Source organism: Gekko japonicus, unplaced genomic scaffold, assembly GCF_001447785.1.
Source record: "Gekko japonicus isolate JY-2015 unplaced genomic scaffold, Gekko_japonicus_V1.1 scaffold1298, whole genome shotgun sequence".
Classification (NCBI taxonomy): Eukaryota; Metazoa; Chordata; class Lepidosauria; order Squamata; family Gekkonidae; genus Gekko; species Gekko japonicus.
In genome coordinates, this window is record NW_015174312.1 from 445,641 (window position 1) to 471,550 (window position 25,910).

The following is a 25,910-nucleotide window of genomic DNA, read 5'->3' on the forward strand; positions in this document are numbered from 1 at the left end:
CCCCCCCCCCAATAGCTAGCAATCCAAAACAGTCCAGTGGAGCCTGAGCGGTGGGTGTTGCCTTCTGACACATTTCCATTTATGTCACGGGGTGTGACATATGCAAATAAGTTATGCTAATGAGTTATGCTAATGAGCTCCTGCACCTCTTTTTCTACGAAATGACCCCTGACAATGCTTATTACTTTGGGTGCCCTGCTGCTTTGGGCCATTCCTGATAAAAGACATTCAGGTGTCATAGTTATGAACTACCAATAAACAGAATACTTCTTATGAAGCGCTGTGTGGTGTGATCTGACTATTGAACCCTGACACATACAAAGAAAGATTACAGCAGTCAGGGATTTTCTACTGAAGGAAGAGAAACACAAGTAGAGAATGCATAAGAAATGACCTGTGGCTTGGAGAAAGTCATTCGGGAGGGAAAAAAATCTCTTTTTGTAATACTTGGAAACTCAAGCAAGGTTGAGTGGCAGTATATTCAGGACAGGGGGGAAAAAGTATTTCCTCCCACAATGCTTCATTAATTTTTGGGATTTGGTACGCACAGGGAGTTGTGATAGTGGTAGCCACTGGCTTTGATGGCTTTCAGAGGAGATCACACGAATTCACAGAAGACAGGTCTGTCAACATCGGTGGATCACAATGGCAAAATGTCTCCTTGTATGGAATGTGAGTACAAACGGGGCAGCAGCCCATTGTACAGGTCTGTCCTGTGTTGGCTGATCCTGCCTCTGTTTGGGCTGGCAATGACTGCCCCTGCCGGACTCCAGCAATGTCAACAAACAAACAAACAAATACCTTTATTGGCATAAAATATTAAACAGTTGCCATAGGGTAAAACAATCCTATAAAATTTGTGAAAAATAGATAACTTCTAGAAACATTACAAAGGTATGTCTATTTGTATGAGCTTAAAATTATAGCAAGATAAACATTTCCCAACTGCAAAACCTTGAATTAAACTATACTAACTCATTGAACTCAGTTAGAATGATCAGGGACATTTTTCCGTTTTATAAGAACATAAAAGAACTTGGCAGTCAATTCAATAATCTCCGAATCTCGAGAAGTAAGGAGGTAGTGTAGCTTGCTTCCGTCCGGTTGGCATGCTACCTTGCTAAGGGGGACTTCCAGGAATTTTGCTCGAATGTCGTTTAGCAACTTACAACGTAGAAGTACGTGCTCAACTGTTTCTTTTTCTCTCTTATTGCATCCGCAATATCTAATTGCATAAGGGATTTTCTTATATCTCCCCTCAAGAATAGCAGAGGGGAAAACATTAAACCCTCCAGCAATGTCAGAGACCAAGCCACCAAACTGCCAACACCTCAACCAACTGCTTTGTCTAAAACAGGTCAATGCAGCTGCTATGAGTCTGAGACCCTGCAAGACTCCTGGGCCTTCTTCCATGGCCACGTTATCACAAGAGTTGTCAGACAAGTTCAATGCTGTTGCTTGGGCCACCCTGTCATCTTTTGGACCCACCATCCTGGTGAACCTCTAAGTTTGCCAAGGATTCCTGGCCCAAAGTACTCCCACTCTGGTATGCTCCCCCAGTCTTCCTCCCAAGCTGTCTGATAATGCATTTTCCCTCAAAAAGGGAAAATTACAGCACAAATACACACACATCAGTAGACTATAGAAATGCTTCAAAACAAATACTGGTGAGATCCCCCAAATCAAAGAGACAGAACTGGAGCTATCATCCAATTAAAGAAATGGTAGTCCATTAACCTTACTAGTTCTAGCTGAATGAACAATTAATCGATAACTTTACCATCAACTGGCAAAACCAGCTTTGGTAGGTTTTGAGAAGATGCACCCGCACGACACAGCAAACGTCCTCTAAGAAACGCTCTCTCATACAGGAAGCGCCACTTCTAAGAGGTCACACCACCCTGCAGTTCTAATTCAAATTATCATCAGGTTTTAATCATGTTGAATTTCTCACTTAATATTAATATAAAAATCGATACACTGACTAAAATTTGCAGCCCTAGTAATAGTACTTAGCAGGGGTCGTTTGAGGCCAGAGCGCGCCGGAGCACCGCTCTGGCAGCCCCAGTGGCGGCAAGCCCCGCCCCCAGCTCCCCGCCCCCAAGCGCCTTCAGTCTAGAGTCACAGCAGCGGCGCGATATCTCCACTGTATTCTATGGCCCCATAGAATACAATGGAAAGATTGCGCTGCCACGGCGGTGCGACTCCAGAGAGAAGGGGTTTAAAGTTTCGCAGCCCGGCTAGAGAAGCAGGGGGGGGGGGCATCTTCAAAAGCTTTAAACTGTAAACTTCTTCTCTCTTCGCTTCCCCCCCCCCAGCCCGCCTTGGCAGCCCGGCTGGGGAAGCAAAAGGGGGGGGCATCTTCAAAAGCCTCCCCTTCCCCAGCCAAGCTGCCAAGGTGGGCTGGGGGGGGGGGGCGAAAGAGATAAGGGGTTTAAACTTTAAACCCCTTCTCAGCTGGGGAAGGGAAGGGGAGGCTTTTGAAGATACCTTCCCCCTTTTGCTTCCTCTTCTGACATCACTTCCGGTGATGTCAGGGGGCATGGCATAGGCTAATGAGCTATTATGCTAATAGCTTATTAGGTATGCTAATGAGCTCTTGCAGCTCTTTTTCTACGAAATGACCCCTGGTACTTAGCATTTATAGAGAGCACTGACAGCTCCAGAGTGCTTCACACGCATTTATCTTGCTGTAATCCTTACAAACAGCCCTGTAAGACAGGTGAGCATTACAACCCCAATATTGCAGAAGGGAAGCTGAGAGAGACTGACTTGTCTAAGGTCACCTGGTGAGCTTCTGCTACAGGGGAAACTCAAGTACAGGGCTTTCAAACGCACAGCTCAGTCTCTTAGTTACTATGAAACCCTACGTGAAAGGGAAGAGCTGAGGATTTCCAAAGCTTCAGGACAATTCTTTGCTACTCTCCCCATCAGCAGCAGAATAAAGTTGTGAAACACAAGTGCATCTACTACATAACATATACAGACCAGAGAATTAATCTTTCCTTGGCAACAATTTTTGGAAGCGCTGAGTTCACACAGCCTTGATGTGAAATAAATGCGGTATTTGAAACAAGGATACAAAACTTTTAATTACTCTCTCTTCCCTATACACATCTGCATTCTCCAGTGCAACACAACTTCACCTTAAGCCACAACATTTTGCGAACTGTTTCTTTGCATGCTACTGAAGTGGAATGCCTCCTCAATGACAACAGTGATCTGCAATCCAGTGAATCAGGCTTTGGGTTTAAATGAGTCGCTTACCTCAATGGCACGATGCTGAGGAAGAGCTCGTTCAATGTGATCGTTGCCTTCCACTTTAAGCTGGACGTGATACATGCAATTTGGCTTTTAAAAAAAGGATGAAACAATATGAAATTTGAGCCCCATTAACAGCAGTAATCAAGAAATGAGTTTTAATTTGAACTTGGGTATCCTGGGTCTCTCCAACCGTGTTGAGCCTGTGAGCACTTTTGGAATTTTAAGTAGAGCGAAGAAGTGCCACAACAAAATGGCTGCCATGGGGGATAAAGACAACCACAAAATGGCTGCCAGGGGATCTGGCGCCAGTCACTGGCAGGTTCCAAGCCAAGAATCTTCTGATGATGAACATGGCTATTTATGAATGGGTGCTCCCTGCAGACACAAAGGCAATGCCTTCTACTCCAGTGAAAGCCAGGATTGACTCTTTGCTCTGGAGAGGCAACTAGAGGGTACCAGGAACCACATAAGTGAGTGTTGTGGTGTCCACTTGCAGGGCCTTAGGGATCACTGCCATTCTCAGACACTGTAACTGCTACACCATACTGTCCTGCTGGTTGGCTACACTACAAACTCATGTTGATTAACTAATAGAAAAAATATATTTCGGGAAAGGGGCAATAAGTGCATAACGCACAGTTTGATAAAAGCACTGGATACCACAAAGAGAATTTCAAATACCGTGAAGTGCAATACAGGAAACGGAAATCCCACAGTGATTGGCCCAATCCTTACCAGTAGCCCCCGAAGCCTAAACTTGCCCTCTTCATCTGTGATAGTGTCTTCTCCATACATGCTGCAGTCTCTCTGGCCCACAGCTTCCACTGAAACACCTTGTTCGGGTTCCCCATTTAAAGAGGAAACGGTACCGTAACAGCTAAGAGAAAAGAGTACACAAGATAAGCCAAATAAGCCCCCCCTTGTTTATTAAAACATTGCCCTCAGGAGACAGAGGTAAGCCTTTTTGTATTAATGTTTCATTGCAATAAACAAGAAGCCGAAAAGTCTTCAGGAAGGGGAAGCTCTCAGGTGGGTGGGCAAGGGGAGACGAGAAGGCATCCAAGAACAGATATATAGTTAATTGCTATATCCAGGGGTCATTTTGTAGAAAAAGAGGTGCAGGAGCTCATTAGCATAACTTATTTGCATATGTCACACCCCCTGACATCACCGGAAATGTGTCAGAAGGCAACACCCACCGCTCAGGCTCCACTGGACTGTTTTGGATTGCTAGCTACTGGGGGGGGGGGGACATGCAGATCTGTCCTCGCAGAGGAGGGAGAGCTTGTACCTGAATAAAACTTGGTCTTAAAGGTACCACTGTTTTGGACAGGGGGGCTGGGGGGGGGGGGGCTCTGCAACTTACCTGGCTGCTTCTTGCTCTGACTGGGGGCTGCTGGGAGGCGGGGGTGGGGCTTGTTGCATGTGCCCGCCCCCTGGGCTCTTTACTGCCGGAGCTCCGCTCCTGTGCGCTCCTGCAGGAAATGACCCCTGGCTATATCCCAGTTTTCTCCACAGTGGGGACCCAAAGTAGCTTATAGAACCACTGACTCAAGGTCACCTATGGCGCTTCTACAGCAGAGTGGGGATTCAAACTTGTCTCGAAGATCCTAATCCAACACTCTAACCACTGCACCACAACAGCCCTCACTGTAATCTACGATGACTCCAGGGTGGCAAAATACAATCTTGTTGGTTTGTTCCAGCAAACATTAGGTATTGTTAAGCAGCTCAAGAGACATGATCTCAAAGAATACACTCTTCGTAGTTTACCCAGATTGAAAGGGTATTTCAGTTCTTTATGCAGTTATTAGGGCAGAGCCCAAAGTTTCAATTGCAAGTGTTTCTGGTTTAAAAATGTACTGGGTGGGGATGAAATGTCCCCCAAACCCTGATCAAGTGCTGCAATCGCACCCTTTTTTTCTGCTGAACAAATTTATGCTCTTCCCACCAGCAAGAATGCAGTCCTGTTGCCGATCTGGCTATGCAGAGAATGTCACAGAGAGCCAAGGAAGGTCACACAAAGCAAGCAAACTGCCCTGGCTTCACATTTACCTATGTTTGCCCTCGGTGAAACTGGTATGTAGCCACATCTTACTGGCTTACCAGACAGCTTTACTGTCTGTAAGAAAAGATGAGACCTGTTTGAAAATCAAAAGAGCACCTATGCAACATCCCACTGGGCAAAGGGATAATTCTCTTTGATGCACCACTGCCATCTGAAGGCATGACAATGACTGCCACTGTGGCACAAAGCCACCAAGGCTGTGGAGCTGGCTTCTCTTTTGCAGGAAGATTCAGAACGGATGCTACAGCACATGGCTTGCCTGAAGAACACTTTCGAAACACCACGACAAATCATCAACAAAAAAATGGGATGGGAAATTCACAAACAGTGAAGTCTGTGAAACATACCTGTTCTCTCCAGCAGCCGGATTTGGTTTATCTCTGGTGGGTGTACATGACTTTCTACCACAATGTTAAATGCAGGCCCATCCTCAACCCAACGGTTGGGCTTATGAGCATTAAATAATGGTAATCTGCATGTACTGACCTGTAAGCTGTTCTGTAACCAACAATGGTGATTTTAAGGTTCTGTCCTTCTTGAACTTCAATCATCTGAGAGGAGGGTTCAAAGCGGAACTCTTTCATCATGGGCTTGAAATAGTACTGCCCAGGGCTCTACAAGAGGCAAACAAGAAAGCAACGTTTTAACTTTGCTCCTGCCTGCAGGATTTACACCATAGCTGCAAGATGCCACGGAGATGCATGAACCTGCCCTGTACCATCGGCCTGTTGAGGTCAGTGTAGTCTATTCTGACTGTCAACTGCTCTCCAAGGTCTGAGGTCTTTCACATCCCCTTATCCCTAACCTCGATAGCCCTGGTTAGCTCGATCTCATCAGACATTGGAAGCTAAGCAAGAGTTAGCTGTGGCTAGTATTTGGATGGGAGAGTCCAAGAATACCAGGCTTATGACACAGAGGCAAGCAATTACAAACTACCACTCCAGAACCGCTGATTTCGGGAGGGGTGTTGAAAGACCTGAGTCAGATTGAGGTGACGAGAGAGAAGGTCCTACAACTGATCACCAGGCCTGGATGGCATACACCCGAGAGTTCTGAAAGAGCTCAAATACATCCAAGAGTTCTGAAAGAACTCAAATGTGAACTTGTGGATCTCCCGACAAAAATATGTAATCTTTCATTAAAATCTGCCTCCATCCTAAACAACTGGCACCTTCTTCCTGCAACCAAACTCGCACAATACAAGTAAAAAGCCATGCGATTTTCTTTTGTAAATTAAGCTGAATTTAAAAAGAAAGAGAAATGTGGTCTATGTTTTGGTGGCTAATTCACATATTTTTAAAATGCTGTCAATTCAGGAAGCTCAAAATGCAAGAATTTCTTGGAGGTGAAGCATAACACAGGGTTTGAATGGGACAATAGCTTTGTGCTCAGCACCCTTCTTAACCACGTGAATAGCACCGCGGACAAGACCCAAGAGCCCTTTGCACACAGAAGCACAAATGATTTACTCATGAACATGATTAAAGTCTGCAGGGGCAATTCCCTGCAGGTGCCAACTGCAGACCATCTTGAAATTTAAAGCACTTTATTATTATTAATAGTATGTTGGTTGTGATATGTGATTTTATCGGATTTTATAAATTTTATGTATGGGCTTATGCCTTTGTAAGCCGCCCTGAGCCCGCTCGCGGGGTAGGGCGGGGTAGAAATACCTGAATAAATAAAATAAAATAAATATAAATAAATATAAGAACACCTGAAGCCGCCTTATACCAAGGCAGAGCACTGATCAACAACCTTCAGTTTCATCTGCACCATCTGACAGTAGCTCTCCAAGGTTGCAAGAAGGGAGGGAGCCCTTAACCTGGAAATACCAGGTACTGAACATCGACCACATAACCTGGAAATCGTAGTTCTTGTTCAGTCACACAGTCAAGTCCGACTCTTCGCGACCCAGCATCAGGGTCTTCTCCAGTGAGTGCTCCCTTCTAATTTGGTGGCCAAAGTATTTGAGCTTCAGTTTCATTATCTGGCCTTCCAGGGAACAGTCAGGGTACTAAACATCGAAAAGCAAGAGCTCCACCACAGAGCCACAATGATTCCCAATAAACAAAGCCCATAATTTAGCCCATTATCTGAGGCAAAGCTTCCACAGACATAACACAAAATTATGGAGTTCCCTCCCGATCATTGTCTTTTGTCAGTGGATGTCGATTTTTCTGTTTTGTCTGGCATTCTCTCTCCCTTACTGGCTTTCAATTGCTGCTTTTACATATATGAATTATTTTTAAAGTTGGTTTTTAATGTCTTTTTGTTTGTTGAGGGCCTTGAGGGCCCTAAGTGAGCAGAAAGACAGGGGACTGATATTTTGCCACCGTGGATCCATTTTGGCCCTCATTGTAAAGAACCAAGATATATTTAAAGGTCTGGGTTTTAAACAGGACTGGACAGCAAACACACGGATAAACCATACCAGGTTGGCAAAGGTCAACATGCCATTGTCTTGGGTCAGGAGATTAGAACGGAACACTCCTCCACTGAGAGAAAGGAGAACTCCGGCTAGAGGGTGGTCGTTCTCAGATTTAATCTGTGGCAAATAAAAAGAAAACAAAATGCACACAACTCAGTGAGAGGAACTCAACATAACATACCATAGGAGTTTGCTCTGGTAAGTTTGCGATGATACACCAGAAAATGGTTGCTGTGTAACTACTGAACTGTTATCTACCTTCTATCCATGCCCCATCTATTGAACCAGGTACATAAAAATCACTGCAATACTGGGGCATAAAACTAGAAGCCCAGGGGACCTGGGTACTTCACTATTCTATATAAATCCATCAGCTGTGAAAATACTGAACAATACAGAAATTCACTCATGGCACTCTTAAAGTCTGAAGCCAAAAAACCCCAATAGAATGCAATGATCCTTCATAAATTAAGCTGAGGAAAGGCTTTAAACCATGCATTCTTTTGTTCTGCATTTTTTGTTCTGTGAGCAGATAAACAGCATTTTTTTTAAATGTGAGAAATCAGAAGCTCAAAAACTGTTTTGGGATCATCAATAGCCTTACAATAAATGGTTTACCCATGCTGAACAGTCAAGGGGAGAATTCTAGCAACTAATACCCTTAACACATCACCTCTATTAAGGCTCTCAAGACAAGTCACTCGAAACAGGATAATGAAATTTAACGATTTGACTTGCCTACGCAACTCTTTCAACAGCGGGCACCCTCACCGACTGCCTATGCAGCTGTGTGTGGCCTTCAGAGAATGCAACCCCATACTGACTCGATATGCGCCTGCTTTTTCGTAGGATCTACAAGCAGTGTTCCCTCTAAGCTGAGTTAGTGTGAGCCAGCTCACAGTTTTTTAGCCTCCAGCTCACAGATTTTTGTCTTAGCTCAGGGAGAAGGGCTCCAGAGCAAACCAATTGATGCAGTGGCCAAATCGCTCGCTCAAAACTTTTAATGCCAGTAGCTCACAAGGTAGAATTTCTGCTCACAAGACTCCACAGCTTAGAGGGAACATTGTCTACAAGTATGCCTCACCTTTCCTTAAAACAAGGCATTGCAGAGGTCATTTCAGAGGGGGTCGCGGGGGATCGCAGTTCCCCTGGATGAGGTGCGAGGTGGCGGGGCACACGACGAAGCCCCGCCCCTTGCTTCCGGCCCTCATTCAGCCAGGAGGAGGCAGGAGAAGAGGGAGGGTAAGTTGCTTCCTCCCCGCCTCTCCCCACCCCTGCCTGGGGCCAGGGAGGGCCTTGGCGGGGCTTCCTCGCACTCCCGCCGGCCTTGCAGGTCCACCGCCGGGCCCCTGATGTCAGGGGGTGTGGCATATGCTGATGAGTTATGCTAATGAGTTCCCCTAGCTCTCTTTCTACGAAACTACCCCTGAGGCATTGTATGAACTCCCAAGCTCCTGTGCCTGTTGAAGTTTATTGGGTGTTCTGCAGAGAGGAAATCTCCAAATAATACGATTACCTCAAATGTGACTCCAGCAAGAGCAAAAGCTTTGAAGTCCCCAGCTGTCCCTTCCACAGTGCTCAAAACGAATCCTTCTTTTTGGGCAGTGACCGTGTACTCTAGGTCACTATGGAGTGGTCCCACACTTCAAACAAAAGTGTAAAAAAACACGATTAACAGAAGCTATTACTGAGTCAACCCCTTTTATCCTACAATCAGAACCGACCCCAAAATTCTTGTCCGGGGTCTGACATCAGCCCATTTGCACATGTGAACCTCCTTTAAAAGCCCTGGTAAAGGTTGATTCAGAAAAACCACCCACCAGGCTTCACCTGTAAGAGCCTCTGTCATCTGTGAAGACTGTGATGAGGGGGGACAGCGCTCCTTTTTCACCAATGATGATTTCTACACCCTCCAATTCGGGATGGATCTGTCCTTCCAGGAATAAACCTGCTTTGCCATGGATGTCTATCAGCTTCCCAGGGCAGCTTTCTTAATGGGTGGAGCAGAAGGGGAGAAGGGAAAGGAATAAAGAAGTTAGGGTGATAGCAGAAATATGGAGGCTTACAGCCAATGTTCCCTCTAAGCTGTGAAGTCTTGTGAGCAAAAATTCTACTTTGTGAGCTACTGGCATTAAAGTTGTGAGCGAGCAATTTGGCTAAATTAATTTGCTCTGGAGCCATCCTTCCTGAGCTGAGACAAAGATGTGTGAGAGCTGGAGGCTAAAAAACTGAGCTAGCTCACTCAGCTTAGAGGGAACACTGCTTACAGCACCATACACTCAAGCGATCTCTTTAATATGCTAAGAAACAGAAATAACCCATAAACAGCACAGCAATACTATACAAAGCTGTCTTGTCTGGATTCAGATATTTCCTCCATCCAATTCGGTATTCATTTGCACTGCACACGACTCTCCAAGATCTCAGGCTAGGGGTCTTCTACAAACTTGTTCTTTGAGATTATTCAAGATGCTAGGGGACTGAACACTGGACCTTCTGCACGCAGAGCAGATCCTGTACCACAAAACCATGGACACATTTTCAACTAAATAATAGGAAGAACTTCCTGACAGAGAGGTTCTTCGGTGGAACAGGCTTCCTTGGGAGCTGGTGGGCTCTCCTTCTTTGGAGGTTTCCAAACAGAGGCTAGATGGCCATCTGAAAGCAATGCTAATTCTGCGAACTTACGCAGATCATGAGAGGGAGGGCAGGAAGGGTTGTCTCCAATGCTCCTTCTACTTTGTGAGCTACTGGCATTAAAATTGTGAGCGAGTCATTTGGCCACTGCATAAATTAGTTTGCTCTGGAGCCATCCTTCCTGAGCTAAGGCAAAAATGTGTGAGCCGGAGGCTAAAAAACTGTGAGCTAGCTCACACTAACTCAGCTTAGAGGGAACACTGGTTGTCTCAGTGCTTAGTTCTTGTGGCCCTTTCTGACACACCCAGGTAAATGCTGATCACCACTTTGGGGTCAGGAAGTGATTTTTCTCCCGGTCAGTTTGGCCAGGGATCCTGGAGATTTTTTGTCATCTTCTGGGCATGGAACAGCAGTCACTGAGGGTGTAGAGGGGAGGTATTTGTGAATGTCCTCCATTGTGCAGGGGGCTGGACTAGATGATCCCAGAAGTCCCTTCCAACTCTATGATTCTATTATTCTGTGTCAATAACTTTGCACTGCAGATCTACCGCCAAGACTTACCTCCACTGACAACAGCTTCTACTAATGATGGGTAGAAAAGGAGCTCTTTTGAGGATGGTGTCACAGTTATCTTCTCCCCAGACCTAGAATAAAAGCCATAAACAATACAAAAATTGGAACCAGATCACATAGCTTGTAATCCTGATATGCTAAGGTTTGAAAATGATGTTTGTATTCTAAAGTTTTCTTGCAAACAGCCCAAAGAAAGAGTCTACTCAATTGTTGTTTGCTCAGACTTTTAAAAAAATGAGTACGTGCTCCATGGGTGAGCCCCAATATCCACACAATAATGGGAAACTGGGACAAGAACTTCAGAAGGTGTTGCCAGCAATTTGGGTCTAACAAGGGGGGGGGGAGGTTGATTGGTAAAATTAATAAAAACCAAAACTTTAAAAATGAATAAAACACAAACCAAAACAAGCACAAATGCAACCACAGTTTTGGCCTGCAAACCAAAATCAATAATGCAAGCACCTCTCAAAAGTCTAGAGGAATAAAATGGTTTAGGGCTGCTTCACACAGGCTGGGGAATAGCAGAGCTAGAAAATTCAGTTGACATCCCACCTAGAGAAGGGATGGGCACAAACCAGAAAATTCCAGTTCAGCGTGTACCTGAACCGAGCAACAAAATGCTTGAACCAAACCAGCCACTTCAGGTCACCTTTTCCCGGCCATGGCAAGCCACGGCACGGGGGGGGGGGAACACCCAGGAAAGATTAAATGGCTGTGAGCCATTTAACCCATCCGTTTTGCTTGACTCCGCTTAAAAGAGGGGGGAGCGAAACAGTTTAATGGCTAGCAGCCATTTAAACCTAACAACTGACAGCTGGACCTGCGTGCTTCCCACCACAGACTCACTCACTCCCCCCCCCCGCTTCCCATCACAAGCTGCACGAACCTCCCGATAACCACATGGAGGGTCGTTGCAGCAAGACTGTACAAACCTCCGTGCACGAACCATGACCTGGGCGATTTTAGTCGCAAACTTGGTATTAAAGTAGCGCCCATCCCTAATCCTTCCTTCCCAGGTTACGGCTCTTGGCCTGCAGCTGCCTATGCCCCTGCTGGCTTGACAACACACAGTCATCAAGCATTCTGTTTCTCTTTTAAAATAGCAATAAAAAGCTCTGATATGCAGAAACACAAATGCAGGGAAAAGCCACACATCCGTTGAGAGGGAAGACAACATACCGGGCCCAATACGAAAACTCGTAATGGAATGGTCCCTGCAGCTCTTCCACCATCTCCTGCACTGGTGGCTTTGATCCTTCTTCTTCTGGACCCTTCCTTTCTCTCTCCTCCTTACGTGTCTTGATTTCAGCCAACTGCTGCTCTCTACGCAGTTCTTGCTGTGATTTCAGCGGGCCAAGGACCAAGTCTGGTTCACTGTCAATTGAAGACCTGGGTGGGGAAAAGGGAAGGTACAAGAAAGAAAGTGAATCTTTCACTGGTGAAACTAGAGATGACCACATGCCACTGTTGGAAAGTATAAACCACACTGTATTGTAGGCTGGAACAGGACAGGAAGAGGAGGATTTCCACCGTAAAACATTAACTTGGAACTCTCACTTGAGCAACTTGCAGTAAATTGGGAATCCTATGTCCACACTCAAAAACCAAAAACATGTACAAATTCATTCTATGGAGGCTTCCAAATCAAAAGAAAAACGCAAGGTAGCCTCCCCAATAAACAACAGACAATGGGCATCTGCTGGAGATCTACCAAGTTACAGTATGCTGGAATATTCCAACCTTTCTTTCCCCTTTTAATTAAGGATATCTGAAACTCTGGAAACTCCCCCCACTGCTGTTATGCAGCAAATATACCTCCACCTCTGAAGCAGCAACCTACACCAGCCTACATAAGCACCAACATACTGGTCAAACACTGAATAAACCATTTAAGGACACATAATGCAGCCTTTAAGTTCTTACTTAATGGTCACCATCACGTCCATCAATTTGTCTGTTGTTATCATTCCAAGGACATGATGTCGAATGGCAGTAAGCGTCAGGATACTCGGTGCAGACCTAGAGACCAAGGCAAAAAAAAAAAAGTGTGCCTAAAGGAGGCTCCCAACATCCTCTCCTTTTCCTCTACTTCATCCTGCAAAGCTCCAAGCAACGTAAAATCCAGGTGGTTTTCAGGATTTGAGACTGCAGGCTGGTAACAGCTGGGAGCCCCTAGTAGTTTCAGGCCATCTTAAGAGCAGTATAGAGAAGGTGGGGCAGCGGCACAAAAAATAAAGAGTCCTTAGGAAATTTCCACTGCACGTTGAAACAAAAAGTGCTTTAATTTTCAAGAGAACATTTTAAAACCGAAACTGAAAAGGGAGTTGCGTCTTCAGCAACTGACTGCAGTGAAAGGGTGAGGAATCGGACTAGAAAGGAGAAGGTTCCAAGATAGGAAGCAGCTGGTTGAGGGATCTTTTCAAGAGTCTTTTCAAGAAGATGATCCACAAAGAACAGGCCACTGAAGAAGTTCGGCTGCTCCAGCAAAGGTCCCTCAACAGCATGGCAGTGATGAGGAATTCTTTCAAGCACTAAACGCTCCAAGGGATGGGAGCAGAGTACGTAGAAAGGGGGAAAGGCTGTTCTGGTCTTTTTTTTACATCAGCTTTTACGGTCTTGGCCTAAACTGAAAAGGGATGCTGAACAGCTGCAATCTGTGAAATGAGGGATCAACCATCTTGCTCTGTGGAGCTCAGGTATGGTTACGCAGTGAAGTTCAGGACTAGAAATGGGGAGCACTTTGTTCAGATTGCCACAGAAGCTCCTTGTGCAAGCATCATTGTAAATATTCTGCTACCCAGGCTTACGTGTCATAGGTGTAGTATTCATGTTCAAATCTGTGACAGGAGCGGGGTGTTACTTCATACACACCTAGAGGAATTAGAAAAAAACACAGAAATGTATTCAAAATTCACATGTCAAAGGTAAATGTCCACACTCTTCACTCTTGACCTTCCGTCCCCATTTGGGTGCCACCCCCACCCCCACCCCCATTTCTGCTGGGCCAAAACATCAGAACAGAAAATGGGAAGGGCTCTCCAAGGTACTTTTGCTCTGTCCCCAGAAAAAGACACAGTTCCTTAGACTAAAACTATCTGCAACAGTCAGTCATCTCAATGTCATTTTAAAGTCTGAACATTTTGTCCAGTATTCTGACAATTATGTGCTGTAGGTAATACAGGCTGGACTTGGATCCTAATCCAACTGAGCAATGGCTTCATTGGACAGACTTGGGTAAGAAGTGGGGCAGTGTGGTGGATAGAGTGTTGGACTATGGTAAAAAGATTTTAGTTCAAATCTTTAGCGTTATGGCACATTGGGTGACTCTGGGCCTGTCATTTTATCTCAGCTTCAGCTATCTAGAGGTCCAGGAAAGAAAGTCGGGGGGGGGGAGTTTCTTTCCTGATTTTCCCCCGCTGATAATCCCCACCCCCACCGCCTCCCCACATTTGCAATCAGCCACAGAAAGACATTTACCTGGTTTTGAGAGGCAGAATCTGTTCACACCTTTGGACAGATTGTAAATGCCAACATTCTCAGGCCCATTTCCATCTTGGTAAAACTCCTGATGAATTAAATATGCCCCCCCCCAAAAAAAAAGAATGACTGGTAGGCCTTGAAACCAAGCAAACAATCAGAAGACTAAGCAAAAGGACTGATGCACGCTACACTTTCTGCAGGCAGGAAATGCCCACATGGGGTTGTCTGGTCTGTTTCCAGAGGAGGCAGGCACCCAGGATAGGAACCCCTCCATACACATGGGGCACAGCGGTCACTTGCAAAAATCTACATCCTCCAGATGTCTGTACATACCAAAGTAATTGCATGAGAAAGGGAACAGCGTAGCATGTATCCAGTCTGGCGGAACTCAGTCCCCGACACATCTTCTTCCAGAACCTCGAGTTCCAAGGATTTATTCTTCCAGCACCAGTCTTCACGGACAATGCTCACTACAGGGACAATTATGTGGCAGATTGTATGTCAGATTGGATTTCCTTATAGACCACAATAAGAAAGCATTGCGCCCAAGTAAACTGTTCCGCATAAAGGACGACCTAAACACAGATGCGACAGTTCACTTCTGATATGGAGAAAGAGGCCCTGACCTCGATGGTTCAAGCTAGCTCAATCAAGGAACTTCAGGGTTGCTATGCAGAGACAATAGCAAACCACCTCTAAACTTCTCTTGCCTTGGAAACCCTATGGGGTCACCAAGAGTACACACATGGAAAAAGAATTTCTCAAACATGTGAATTACAGTCCACTCATGCCTGGCTCACACATGCCCGAGTGTGACGTGGTGAAGTGCAGAGAATGATATGATAAAGTGCAGGCTGCAGGTATAACATTTCCAGTTTTAAACGGCCCTTTCCCTTAAAAAAAAAAAACCCAGGCACAACAAGGGGGAAGATTTTACAGAGACTCCCTTTGCTTGCTGTGATGGTTTTCTGTCGCCAGGGGTTAACACAGGTGAGCATTCCAAGATGCGGTCCTCCCACCTGCATTCTGTCCATTCTAACTCCTCATTCCCACTTCAATCTCTTGCATGTGTCAAGCAGGCCTTACACACCAAGCTGTAACAGATTTGCCACTGTCGTATGGCTGCAGACACAAAAGACACTGTGCTTTCAGGGTGATGCGGCTTGTATAGAATCAGCCCTTGGCTCAGTAACAGTCACGTCTGGTCTACATATCTTGCAAAACAAAGGCACAGACAGCCGAGGAGACAGCACCCCACTTCAAGCAAAAGAGGACACTTTTGAATGTTGTCACTCCAACTTCCTACAAGGAGAAAGCCAGCACACCAGAGCTGAGCTACAACATTATCCCCTACCTCCAGGTTGAAATGGAACAGTCCATTCTACCACCTCAGACCCTGCACATGTAGACCAGACACTGCAGATGTTATTGAGATATATGTCTAGGTGATTAAGGTAGCAAGCAGTTACTAGATCAGTTTGATCTGTTTGACAGTCCTAGCTGTCATGCTAGTGATTAAGCGATTACAGCCAGGTGTTATACTAGCAGGTGTTCTCTATCAGGCATTGTTAGAGTAGGTAATTAATTCACCTTGTTAGTGATTGGCTGAGTTTGGTATATTAGCTATCAGCTTGAAAAGCTGGGTGGGGACAGTCTCTCAAGCTAAGGCACGGTATGCTGTATGATAGCCTGTATATATATCTCTGTGTATATATTCACCATTATATCTATATAAACTTTCTATGCACCTTCATCACCAGTTGGTCTCTAGCTTCTTATTTACTACACCCAATAGATGTTTGTTCCTGAAGCATGCTAGAAATGCTGATCCAGACCTAGCACTCTGCTCAGCAAAGCCTGGGGGCTTCTACAAGAACCTTACTCCAGCAGAAGAGCCACTTGGAGGAAGGCTTCAGAATTTGCTGAGCAGAGTGGTGGGATAAAGGTCATTAACATGTAAGAAATACCAGTATTGACCTCTGGAACTTCACAGAACTCTGCTAATTTTAGTACATCGAGCTAGAAGTCTATAAAATGGTATTTGTTTGGGTTGTGTGGTCGTTTACGATATCCCATTTAGAATTTGAGATTTCACATCGACGTCCTAAAAAAGAGTGGAAGTATAGACGGCGAAAAGTGATGGGGAGCGAAGTGACCCTTACTTTTATATTTGCCCGGGAGCACATTTTCAAAGATGAAATTCACAGAGTTGGTCTTAGAAGCAAGCTGGAGGCTCCGTTTTTCTCCCTGCAGGTTCACGGACTGCAGAGTCACGACGAGTTCACCACAAGCATCTAAGAAAGACAAAAAAAAAAAGGATGCTGGTGAGTGGATGACAGTTTGGCAAAAAAAATCCCATAAATTAGAACTTTTACAGTACAGAGATTCCAAGAAACAGAAGGCTGATCATAGCCTTCAACAGATCTAACCCTTGCTGGAGCATTATTTTAGAGCTATCACATTATGCAAAGCTACACTGAGGTCTGCCCAGCACACAGTCTACCAAAAACTGCAGGCAGTCCCAGATCCCAGCTTTGCAGACCTGTTTGATAAACAGGTTTGCAAACTAGGACCGATCCCCCACAAGCAGCTGTGCCGCCCTCGTTCTTCTGTTTCCCCTGCTTGCATTAGTCAATTTCACACTATTCGCTGTGCGGCTGCATTTTGACCTGCAGCTCCCCCCTCATTTCCCCTTGTTTTTTCCCTTGTTTTTTGAGATCGAGAAGACACGGGGGAAATCGGGGGGAGCTGCGGGTCAAAATGCGGCCCCACCGCAAATAGTGTGAAACTGACCAATGCAAGCTGGGGAAACAGAAGAACGAGCATGGCACAGCTTCTTGTGGGGAATCAATCTAGGTTTTCCAAAGGCCCATTTTGACATTTGAGGCAAAGCATGGAAAATGTCCTCCTGCATGAGCTTCTGTTGTCTAGATGAATCTTCCTATGTGGACAACACCCATTGCAAGACAAAAAAGCACTTGTAACTATATCAGGCTGTTTTATACCAAGTCAGACCACTGGTCCATTAAAGTCAGTATTGTCTACCCTAGCTGGTAGTAGCTCTGCAGGGTGGTCTTTCACATCATGTGCTACCTGATCCTTTTAAATGGAGGTGTCGGGGATTACACTTGGGATCGTCTACATGCAAAGATCTACCATTGATTTTTTTTTAACTTCATTTATTCCCCCTACCGTTCTTCACAATGAGAACCAACAATGGCTTATACCATTCTCTTCTCACAACAAAATCCCTGTGAGTTAGGTTAAGCTGACAGTACATAAGTGACCTAATGTCACCCAGAGAGATTCTGTGGCAGAGTGGGATTAGAACCCAGATCTCTCGGATTGTGGCCCAACACTAACTACTATGCCATGGTTCCACAGCCCCCTCTTTCAGCCTCAGTCATTCACAGAACAGCTGAGCTCGACATGGCTACAATTTGGAACACTGCCTCACACTGGCCACCAATGGTCTATTAAAATTAACATTTTGAATGAATGATTGAATGAATTTATTCACAGTCGTTGACCAACACATAAACCGCTTCACCATATATCATTTGTGGGAGGGCTTTGCTACCAATGGTTCCCTATTAGTTTATACATTTTTCTATTAAAATTAACATTTTGAATGAATGAATGCATTTATCCAAAACATAAACCGCTTTACATTTTGTAACATAAAAAGAAAATATCACATAAAAATAGAAGCAACATTTTGAAGACTGTTTATAAAAACCATAATGGTTAAAATTAATAAAACTAAATCTCAGTTCTCCCCTTTTCAAGCTACTATAGATTTTCTAATTCTTTGGGCAAGCCATCCAAACCTAGCCACCCAATTAATATTTATTTTATTTTATTGCATTTATACCCCGCCCTCCCCGCGAATGGGCTCATTTAAAAAACAAAAACCTGCTGCCTCAACAGAGACATCTCTTTAAATCAAACAGAAAGCTTTTCAACCTGTTAAAGAGACCAAAGATTTGCAACCAATAAAAGAGACGGCATGTTGCAACTTTACAAGCTGCACTTGCCAAGCAAGGCAAGCTGCCTTGAGACCTACATCTTCAGCCAGCTACAAGAACATGTAAAAAGGTTGGAGCATGCTTGTTTACTGAGACACGACTTACCCAAGCAAGTGATTTTCCCAGAAATGGAGGCCAGAAACTGGGAGAAAATCAAATCCAGCACCGGCTTGGCAACAACTGTCACTGGAAACATTTTGGGCTTCAAAGCAAGGCCAGCTCTGCTTTCTGCTTCAGGAACTATTACCTACAGGACACAGGATGGCTGGAAAAGTTACCTTCATGTGAAATGGAACACTACAGATAAGGTTTCCTGAGATTAGATTTTCAGTTTTGCCAGCATCCTCCTTGGTAGTCCAGGGCCAGAAAGTACTGTCACAGGCACCAGAATGTTATTTCCTCAAATCAGGATGTGCTCTGCTCTTCCATCTTACGGATCTCATAAAGCACCTATCCCTGATGCTCTCGCCCACCACGTGAACACAAAATATTATATTGGCTCTTCCAGCAAGATTAAATGCAAGAAAGGCCATGATCTTTGAGGGGAGAAGAGACTCTTGCTAACCTCCCCTTGAATTAGTTTTGCTCTCAAAAACCTCCCAAGAAATTGCTAGAATACTTCATGGGTCTAAACTTTCTGGATCAGGACTGGGCAAGACAACACTGAAATCTGCAGAGATTTACATCTGCTGGCACATACTGTTTACTTATCTTATGGACTGTTTTAGTGGCAGGTGGAAGGGATGGAATATTCTACCTCAAGGGTCCTCAGCTAGTAAGTCAGGATGCACAAAGCAGGCTATAGCCTGTCCTTAGAAGGGTCATTCCAGTGACACCATCTTTGCTTTAAAAAAAGGAAATTTGAAGGAGGGAGAATGTCCATGGCAGACCATTGGTCTATTTCAGTGGTGGCGAACCTATGGCACGGGTGCCAGAGGTGGCACTCAGAGCCCTCTCTGTGGGCCCCTGTGCCATCGCCCCAGCAAGGCCCAGACCATCATTAAAGTGTCGAATTTTCTGCCAAATAATTTTAAGTAAATGGAAACATTTGGGATTGCTTTCCTTACTTTGTTTGGATCATCTTAAGTTAATGTATGAGTGGTTTTTTCTAAAGTAAAACCTCAGTATTCAGGTTAAATTGCCGCGTTGGCACTTTGCGATAAATTAGTGGGTTTTGGGTCGCAGTTTGGGCACTCGGTCTCTAAAAGGTTCGCCATCACTGGTCTATCTGGTTGGCTGCAGTTCTTCAGGAACTCAATCATAGAACAGTCATCCAAGATCTTTTATGTGGAGATAAGTACCTGAGGACCTTTTACATGCAAAATGTATGTTTCAAGACAAAGAAACTAAAATAGAGATAGAGATAGAGATAGAGATAGAGATAGAGATAGAGATAGAGATAGAGAGAGAGAGAGAGAGAGAGAGAGAGAGAGAGAGAGAGATAGCTTTGGTGAGCAAACAGATGAGCATGAAGTTATTCCTACCTGAACGATGTATGCGCCAGATTTTGCCCTAAAGCAAAATGCTCCATGAGTGTCAGTTTCTGTAGTAACCATCTGGGCTTTGTCCTTGTCTTGGGGCAACATAGTCACCTTGTATTTGTTAATCTGCTTGATTGAGTCAGGAAAACGTGTTACCAATATCTGTCCACAGACACTAAACCTATTGAAAAAGGACAGGAGAGTTTATACAGTCATACCTGCAGAACCACTAAGGGCACCCATGGAGCTATGCAAGTCATGTAACTTGTTTTCACGTGATGCATGGGTTAGGTCCAGACGGTGTAAGGGACTCAAAAGGCCTTTTGGTGGCTGAACATTCCAGTGCTGTCCCGGTGAGGATACCAGGTTCGTCCACTGTGCAGTCAATAAAAACTGGCCCTTTGGCTGAAATCCTTCATGGAGCTCTTCACCTCATCCACCTGAACCCCCATGTCCAGTTATCCCATCCCTTGGTCCCCTGTAGTATTCCCACACATGCAAAGGTTGGGTTCCAAATTCTCAACGATATATCCCAAAACCCCTTGGCTCTGCCCTTTAACTGGGTCTATTTCTGTACTGGGTCTACTTCTCAAATTACACTCTGTAATGATTCCTTGTTTTACTGTGTGTGTGTTCCTTTAAATGTTTGGTTGGAATGCAGTGTGAGTAGAGTAGAGTGATTGAGAGAGACAAGTGTGTTGTGACTGGTGGAGGATGGAGAGTGTGGGAGGAGTTGTTTGGAGTGAATCTGTGTGTCTGGAAGTCAGTTTGAGTGAATCTGAGTTATGGAGAGGTCAGATTTAGAGTGAGTGAGTCAGTCAGTGAGCTGACAGAGTCTGTGTAGAAACTTAAAGAGTTCAGAGTTCAGTATATACGGCTTTAAGAGTTTAAATGTGAAGGAGCTATGAGAAGGGTCTGTGAGACTGTCAAGTAAAGAAAGAGAACTAATACCAAGAGCTAAGCCAGTGTGGCTGCCTAAGGAAAAGAGAGATTCCTGTCAGAGTGGGATCTTATTGTCAAAAGCAAGACTGTGTGATACCTTGCCAGTTTATTTACCAGTTCCTTTCCCCCAAAACAGTTACAGATAACCAGCAGCATATTTTTGTTCCTTAATCAATAAATCATCTTTTGTTTAACTTTAACCCAGAATCCAGTTCTATCCTTCCTCAGGGCCACTTAGACCTCTGAAAAGCCTAGACCCTAGGTCACATTACCAGCAGCAGAAACAGAGAGAAGATTTTGAATGTCTTAAAATTCCTGGTGGCAGCAGAAACTACCTAGTTTATAAACACAGAGTATAATTTTAAAGTGAAAACAGTCCCCCCAAATAAGCAGCACACCACACACTCACTCTGTGACTATGATGTCAGCCAGCTGGGGAGTGTTGGGTGCAATCTTCACTGTAAGAGTATCAAAGAAGAGATGCTCTTTCTGAGCTTGAATGGTGTAGGTACCAGTTGTTATGTTTTCGAGGCGGAAAGAACCATCAGACTTTGTGGCAACTTTAACGAAGAGTAAAAAAGAAAGGTGTCATGAATACATCCTGCATCACTGGCTTAAAAAGTACAAAACAGCCATATGAAACTGTAATATACAGATGCTTAAAGGAAAAGATAAAGGTTCCCTTGCTTGAAAGCCAGTCGAGTCCGACTCTAGGGTTGCAGTGCTCATCTCCGTTTCAAAGCTGAAGAGCCAGCACTGTCCGAAGACGTTTCCGTGGTCATGTGGCCAGCATGACTAAACACCAAGGCGCACGGAACGCTGTTACCTTCCCACTGAAGTGGTCCCTATTTATCTACTTGCAATTTCTTGCTTTCGAACTGCTAGGTTGGCAGGAGCTGGAACTAGAGACGGGAGCTCACTCCGTCATGCGGCACTCGGGTCTCGAACTGCTGAACTACCGACCTTCCACAGCCTACAGTTCAGCGTCTTAACCACTTGAGCCACCGCAGCTCCATATACAGATGCTTACAGTATATTATTTATCTGGGAAATATCTATGATGCCTCTCCAGACAACCTGTCCAAGGCTGCTTATAAAATAAAACATAATCAAAACATAAATCATAAAACTTATTAAAAACCCAGCTTGAGGCTCTTCAGACATTCCATCCTTACTCAATTGAGCTCACTAGGTTACCTTGACCAATCCCTCTCTCACAGCCTAACCTATTGCACAGCGTTGTTGTAAAGGGTAAAACAGAGAAGGAGAGAGCCACGTATGCCACTCTGAGCTCCTTGGAAGAAGGATAAAAATGTGACAGATTTTGATCAAACCACTTTTAAGCTCTCCTCCTCCTCAGGCAAATGAAAGACCAAAACTGACAGCCACGTACCTTTTATCTGGCTATCCAGTGTCACAATTGCATCGCCGACTCCTTCACCTTCAGGGCTATTCAAAACTCTGCCTGTCACTGAGAAGCCCATGACATGGAAAATGGGCTGGAAGAAAAAGATGAACCTGAGAGTCATTCCCCCGTTTCTTTTCCTTTTTGGAAGGGTCTTCACTATGGCCTTTTCCCAATTCCAACAGATTACAACTGAAGCACCTGAGCAAAAGTCTTTCCTTTTTTCTTTTTTCTTTATCCAACATACAGAATGTGGTTTGAAAACAAAACCAAAAAACTCACCTCGATTTTCAAACTGTCATGCTCTACAGTGAAGTCCAGCCTGGATGGTGCAACATCAAATGTAATTCTCTCTCCTCTGTAAAAGGGTACCTGAAAGGATGTTTTTTAAAGTACAGATTTTGAAACATCTCTCCGAAAGAGACACCAAAATCTTCCAGAAGACTACAAAGCAATTTCAAGGAGCATACATATCAGCATTGAGAGACTTCATTTCATGAAGATTAAATGGGAAAAGTCCCTTAAGGGCCAGAGATAAGATTAATGGGGAGATCAACTTGTGTTGTTTTCTTATTTTAAAAACCCTGATAATCCCACATGTTATCAGTGGGGAGAGACTCAATGGTAGAGCATCTGCTTTGCACGCAGAAAGTTCCAGGTTCGAGCCCCAGCACCTCCAATTATAAAAAGCTCAGATAGTAGATGATGTGAAAGACCCGTCTGAGATCCTGGGAGAGTGACTGCCAGGCAGAGGAGACAAGACTGATTTCAACAACCCAATGGCCTAACACAGAATAAAACTGCCTCATGTGTTTTCTATCTTTTGCCTACCATTACCCATTTATTAAGCAACTAGGAATAAGGCCCGTTGGGGAAATAAATACGAGCTCTAGAAAGAGGCTCTGGGAGAGTGCCAAGGTCTTGGGCACTCAGCATCAATTTGCTGTGTCGACCTCCTCAAACCCCACTGTCTCCAGGCTCCACCCCTGAAATCCCCAGGAATTTTCCAACCTGAAGTTCGCAACCCCATCCCCTTCCCAGATAACCATCAAGCTACCATTATCTGCCGCTCTGACTGCAGCTGACATCTGCCCTCCCTCCTGGAGATCAGTTGTATTTCTGAGTGATCTCCACCCTTCACCTGGAAATTGGCAACAATGGTTCCCCAGGAGAAAATGTCTGGTTTGGAGGGTGGAGTCTATGGCATTGTACCTGTCTGAGGTCCCACCCCTCCTCAAACCTCACCCTCTCCAGGCTCCACCCCTCAAATCTCCAAGAATTTCCCAACCTGGAGTTGGAAACCCTATCTCCTTCCCAGCCAAGTATCAACCCACCATTATCTGCCCCTTTGATTTCAGCTTTCCATCTCCTCCCCCCTCCCTCCTGGAGATTAGTTGTAATTCTGAGTGATCTCCACCCATTACCTGGAGATTGGAAACAATGGTTCCCCAGGAGGGAATGGCCAGCTGGGAGGGTGGACTTTATGGCATTGTCCCGCCCCTCCTCAAACCTCACCCTCTCCAGGCTCCACCCCTCAAATCTCCAAGAATTTCCCAACCTGGAGTTTGAAACCCTATCTCCTTTCCAGCCAAGCATCAACCTGCCATTATCTGCACCTCTGATTTCAGCTTTCCATCTCCTCTCCCCTCCCTCCTGGAGATCAATTGTAATTCTGAGTGATTTCCACCCCTCTCCTGAGATTGGCAACAGTGGTTCCCCAGGAGGGAATGGCTTCTGAAGCACTGACTGCTGCGCCTAGGGCAGCCAACCTCCAGGTGGAGCCTGAAGATCACCAGGTATCACAACTGAACTCCAGACAGCAGACCTCTCCCCCTGGAGAAAATAACTGCTTTGAAAGGTGGGCTTTATAGCATTCTGTTCAGCTGAGGCCTCTCCCCTCCCCAAACCCTGGCTTCCATAGACTCTACCAGAAAATCTCTAAGAATCTCCCTACCTGGAGCTGGCAACCCTAGTCAGGACTGGCCGCAATGAGTTCCTCACAAAGGCCTGTGAAGGGTTTCCTTCCTTTGTCTGAACCAAGCTTGGTTGCCTACTGTGGTGAAACGGGCTCCAGTTTACAACTCAGCTGGATGGGCTGGAGTCTATATTGATGCTGCCCTGCCCCTTGGGACAGTCCCTCTTTTCCTGCACTTTTTGGCCTTGGGGCAGTTGGGAACTGTAGGTCAGCAGGTAAGGAGCCCCCATTCAACCCAGTGAGTGATACTCCTGTAGGCCCCTCTCTGGAACTACAGCTCAATTAAACTTTATGGGAGAACATTTTAAACAACCAACCACAGACGGCAGACATCTTTCAAACACAGGTAACTGCCCTTTCGTTACACCTACTAATAGCCACTGAGGGAAGAGTTAGTCCCACACAGGATGCAAGCAGGAAAAGCATCTCTGTCAAGAGAGAAAGCCGTTTGCCAGTAATTCTGACAGGGCACAGTGGCTGAAGGGGGAGTGGGCAGGGAAGAGGAGCAGACCCAGCACCCGGCCAATGGCACACGAGTACTCTTGAGTGGCGGCTGATGGGCCAATGGCTGAGGGAGAGCATGGAATGTTGTCACTCGAAAATAAAATTATGATATAGGAGAGACTGCAGCTTCCTTAACAAGATAAAGCAAAACAAAAAAGTCATTTCACATTTTAGATCTATTAAAACAAATTTGCCTTTTCAGTATTACCCACCATAAAGTCACACCACCCTGAATACTCCACTTTGAAGAGGAAAGTATCATAGAGGAAAGAAAGCATTTTTCCTGCTACCTACCACAGTGTATTTCCCACTGGGCAAAGACAGAAAGGTGAATGAACCATCTTCTTTGGAAATGACATTGCACAGATAGGTGAGAGAATCCTCCTTTAGTGGGAAGCCATCCACTGGAGAGGTTTTGCATCCCATGATGTCCTGTATAAAATAAGGCAGACATGCACAAGAGCCATCCCACTAACACAAGCGAGGTAACTGATCAGCCAGAAGATCAATCACAGATCAGAGCCAGAGAGCACCACAGAATTTGCTAGTCCATTTCTGGCTCACACAAGCTAGCTACTCCAATGATTTTTTAAAAAAATCTGTACAGCAATATTTATACCGATTTACTTTATGTGGGTTCTGCCTTTCAGCACTGATTGTCAAAGTAGTATGCAGCTTTAACAAAATCCAAAATATTAAATAACAGTTAAAATAAATAACAGAAGTAGAGAGAAGTAATGCTCTACTCTGTATCTGAAATCAATAAACAAAGAGCCCTATTTCTCATAAAGTAGCACCTTTAAGACCAACAAAGTTTTATTCAAGGTGTGAGCTTTTGTGTGCACACATTTCATCAGACAATGAAATGGAATTACACATCATATTTGTATATGTACAAGGTGGTTTGTTAAATTAGCATGCAAAAATAGTGAAGTGTTTTTAACAGACAACTCCCCAATCTCAAACAACTCCTCACTCACAATAATCTATATATCTAATTCCAACAGGGGGTGGGTTGTGCGGATACTTATTTCTGCCAACAGAGGGCTCACTCTCCCCCAACCGCTTTTCCTACATAGTCAGTAGGCTTCCTGTGTCTGCAGAAAAATCCAAGAAGTAAAA

The 25,910-nt window shown here is 44.9% G+C and overlaps 1 protein-coding gene across 1 annotated transcript in view; it reads right to left on the reverse strand.

Annotated features, from left to right (window-relative positions):
• LOC107121260 (nodal modulator 1-like) overlaps positions 1–25,910 on the reverse strand; it is a 52,839-nt gene that overhangs the window by 9,457 nt on the left and 17,472 nt on the right. Inside the window, exons 8-26 of the mRNA XM_015424144.1 lie at positions 25,083–25,220; positions 22,592–22,681; positions 22,298–22,403; positions 21,314–21,464; positions 19,966–20,143; positions 18,587–18,728; positions 16,616–16,747; positions 14,787–14,923; positions 14,451–14,538; positions 13,781–13,844; positions 12,897–12,992; positions 12,153–12,362; positions 10,962–11,044; positions 9,594–9,753; positions 9,280–9,406; positions 7,767–7,880; positions 5,819–5,946; positions 4,000–4,141; positions 3,268–3,351 (exon numbers count right to left, since the gene is read on the reverse strand). Of these exons, the coding sequence (XP_015279630.1) occupies positions 3,268–3,351; positions 4,000–4,141; positions 5,819–5,946; positions 7,767–7,880; positions 9,280–9,406; positions 9,594–9,753; positions 10,962–11,044; positions 12,153–12,362; positions 12,897–12,992; positions 13,781–13,844; positions 14,451–14,538; positions 14,787–14,923; positions 16,616–16,747; positions 18,587–18,728; positions 19,966–20,143; positions 21,314–21,464; positions 22,298–22,403; positions 22,592–22,681; positions 25,083–25,220 (2,370 nt within the window). The remainder of the gene's footprint in view (positions 1–3,267; positions 3,352–3,999; positions 4,142–5,818; positions 5,947–7,766; positions 7,881–9,279; positions 9,407–9,593; positions 9,754–10,961; positions 11,045–12,152; positions 12,363–12,896; positions 12,993–13,780; positions 13,845–14,450; positions 14,539–14,786; positions 14,924–16,615; positions 16,748–18,586; positions 18,729–19,965; positions 20,144–21,313; positions 21,465–22,297; positions 22,404–22,591; positions 22,682–25,082; positions 25,221–25,910) is intronic.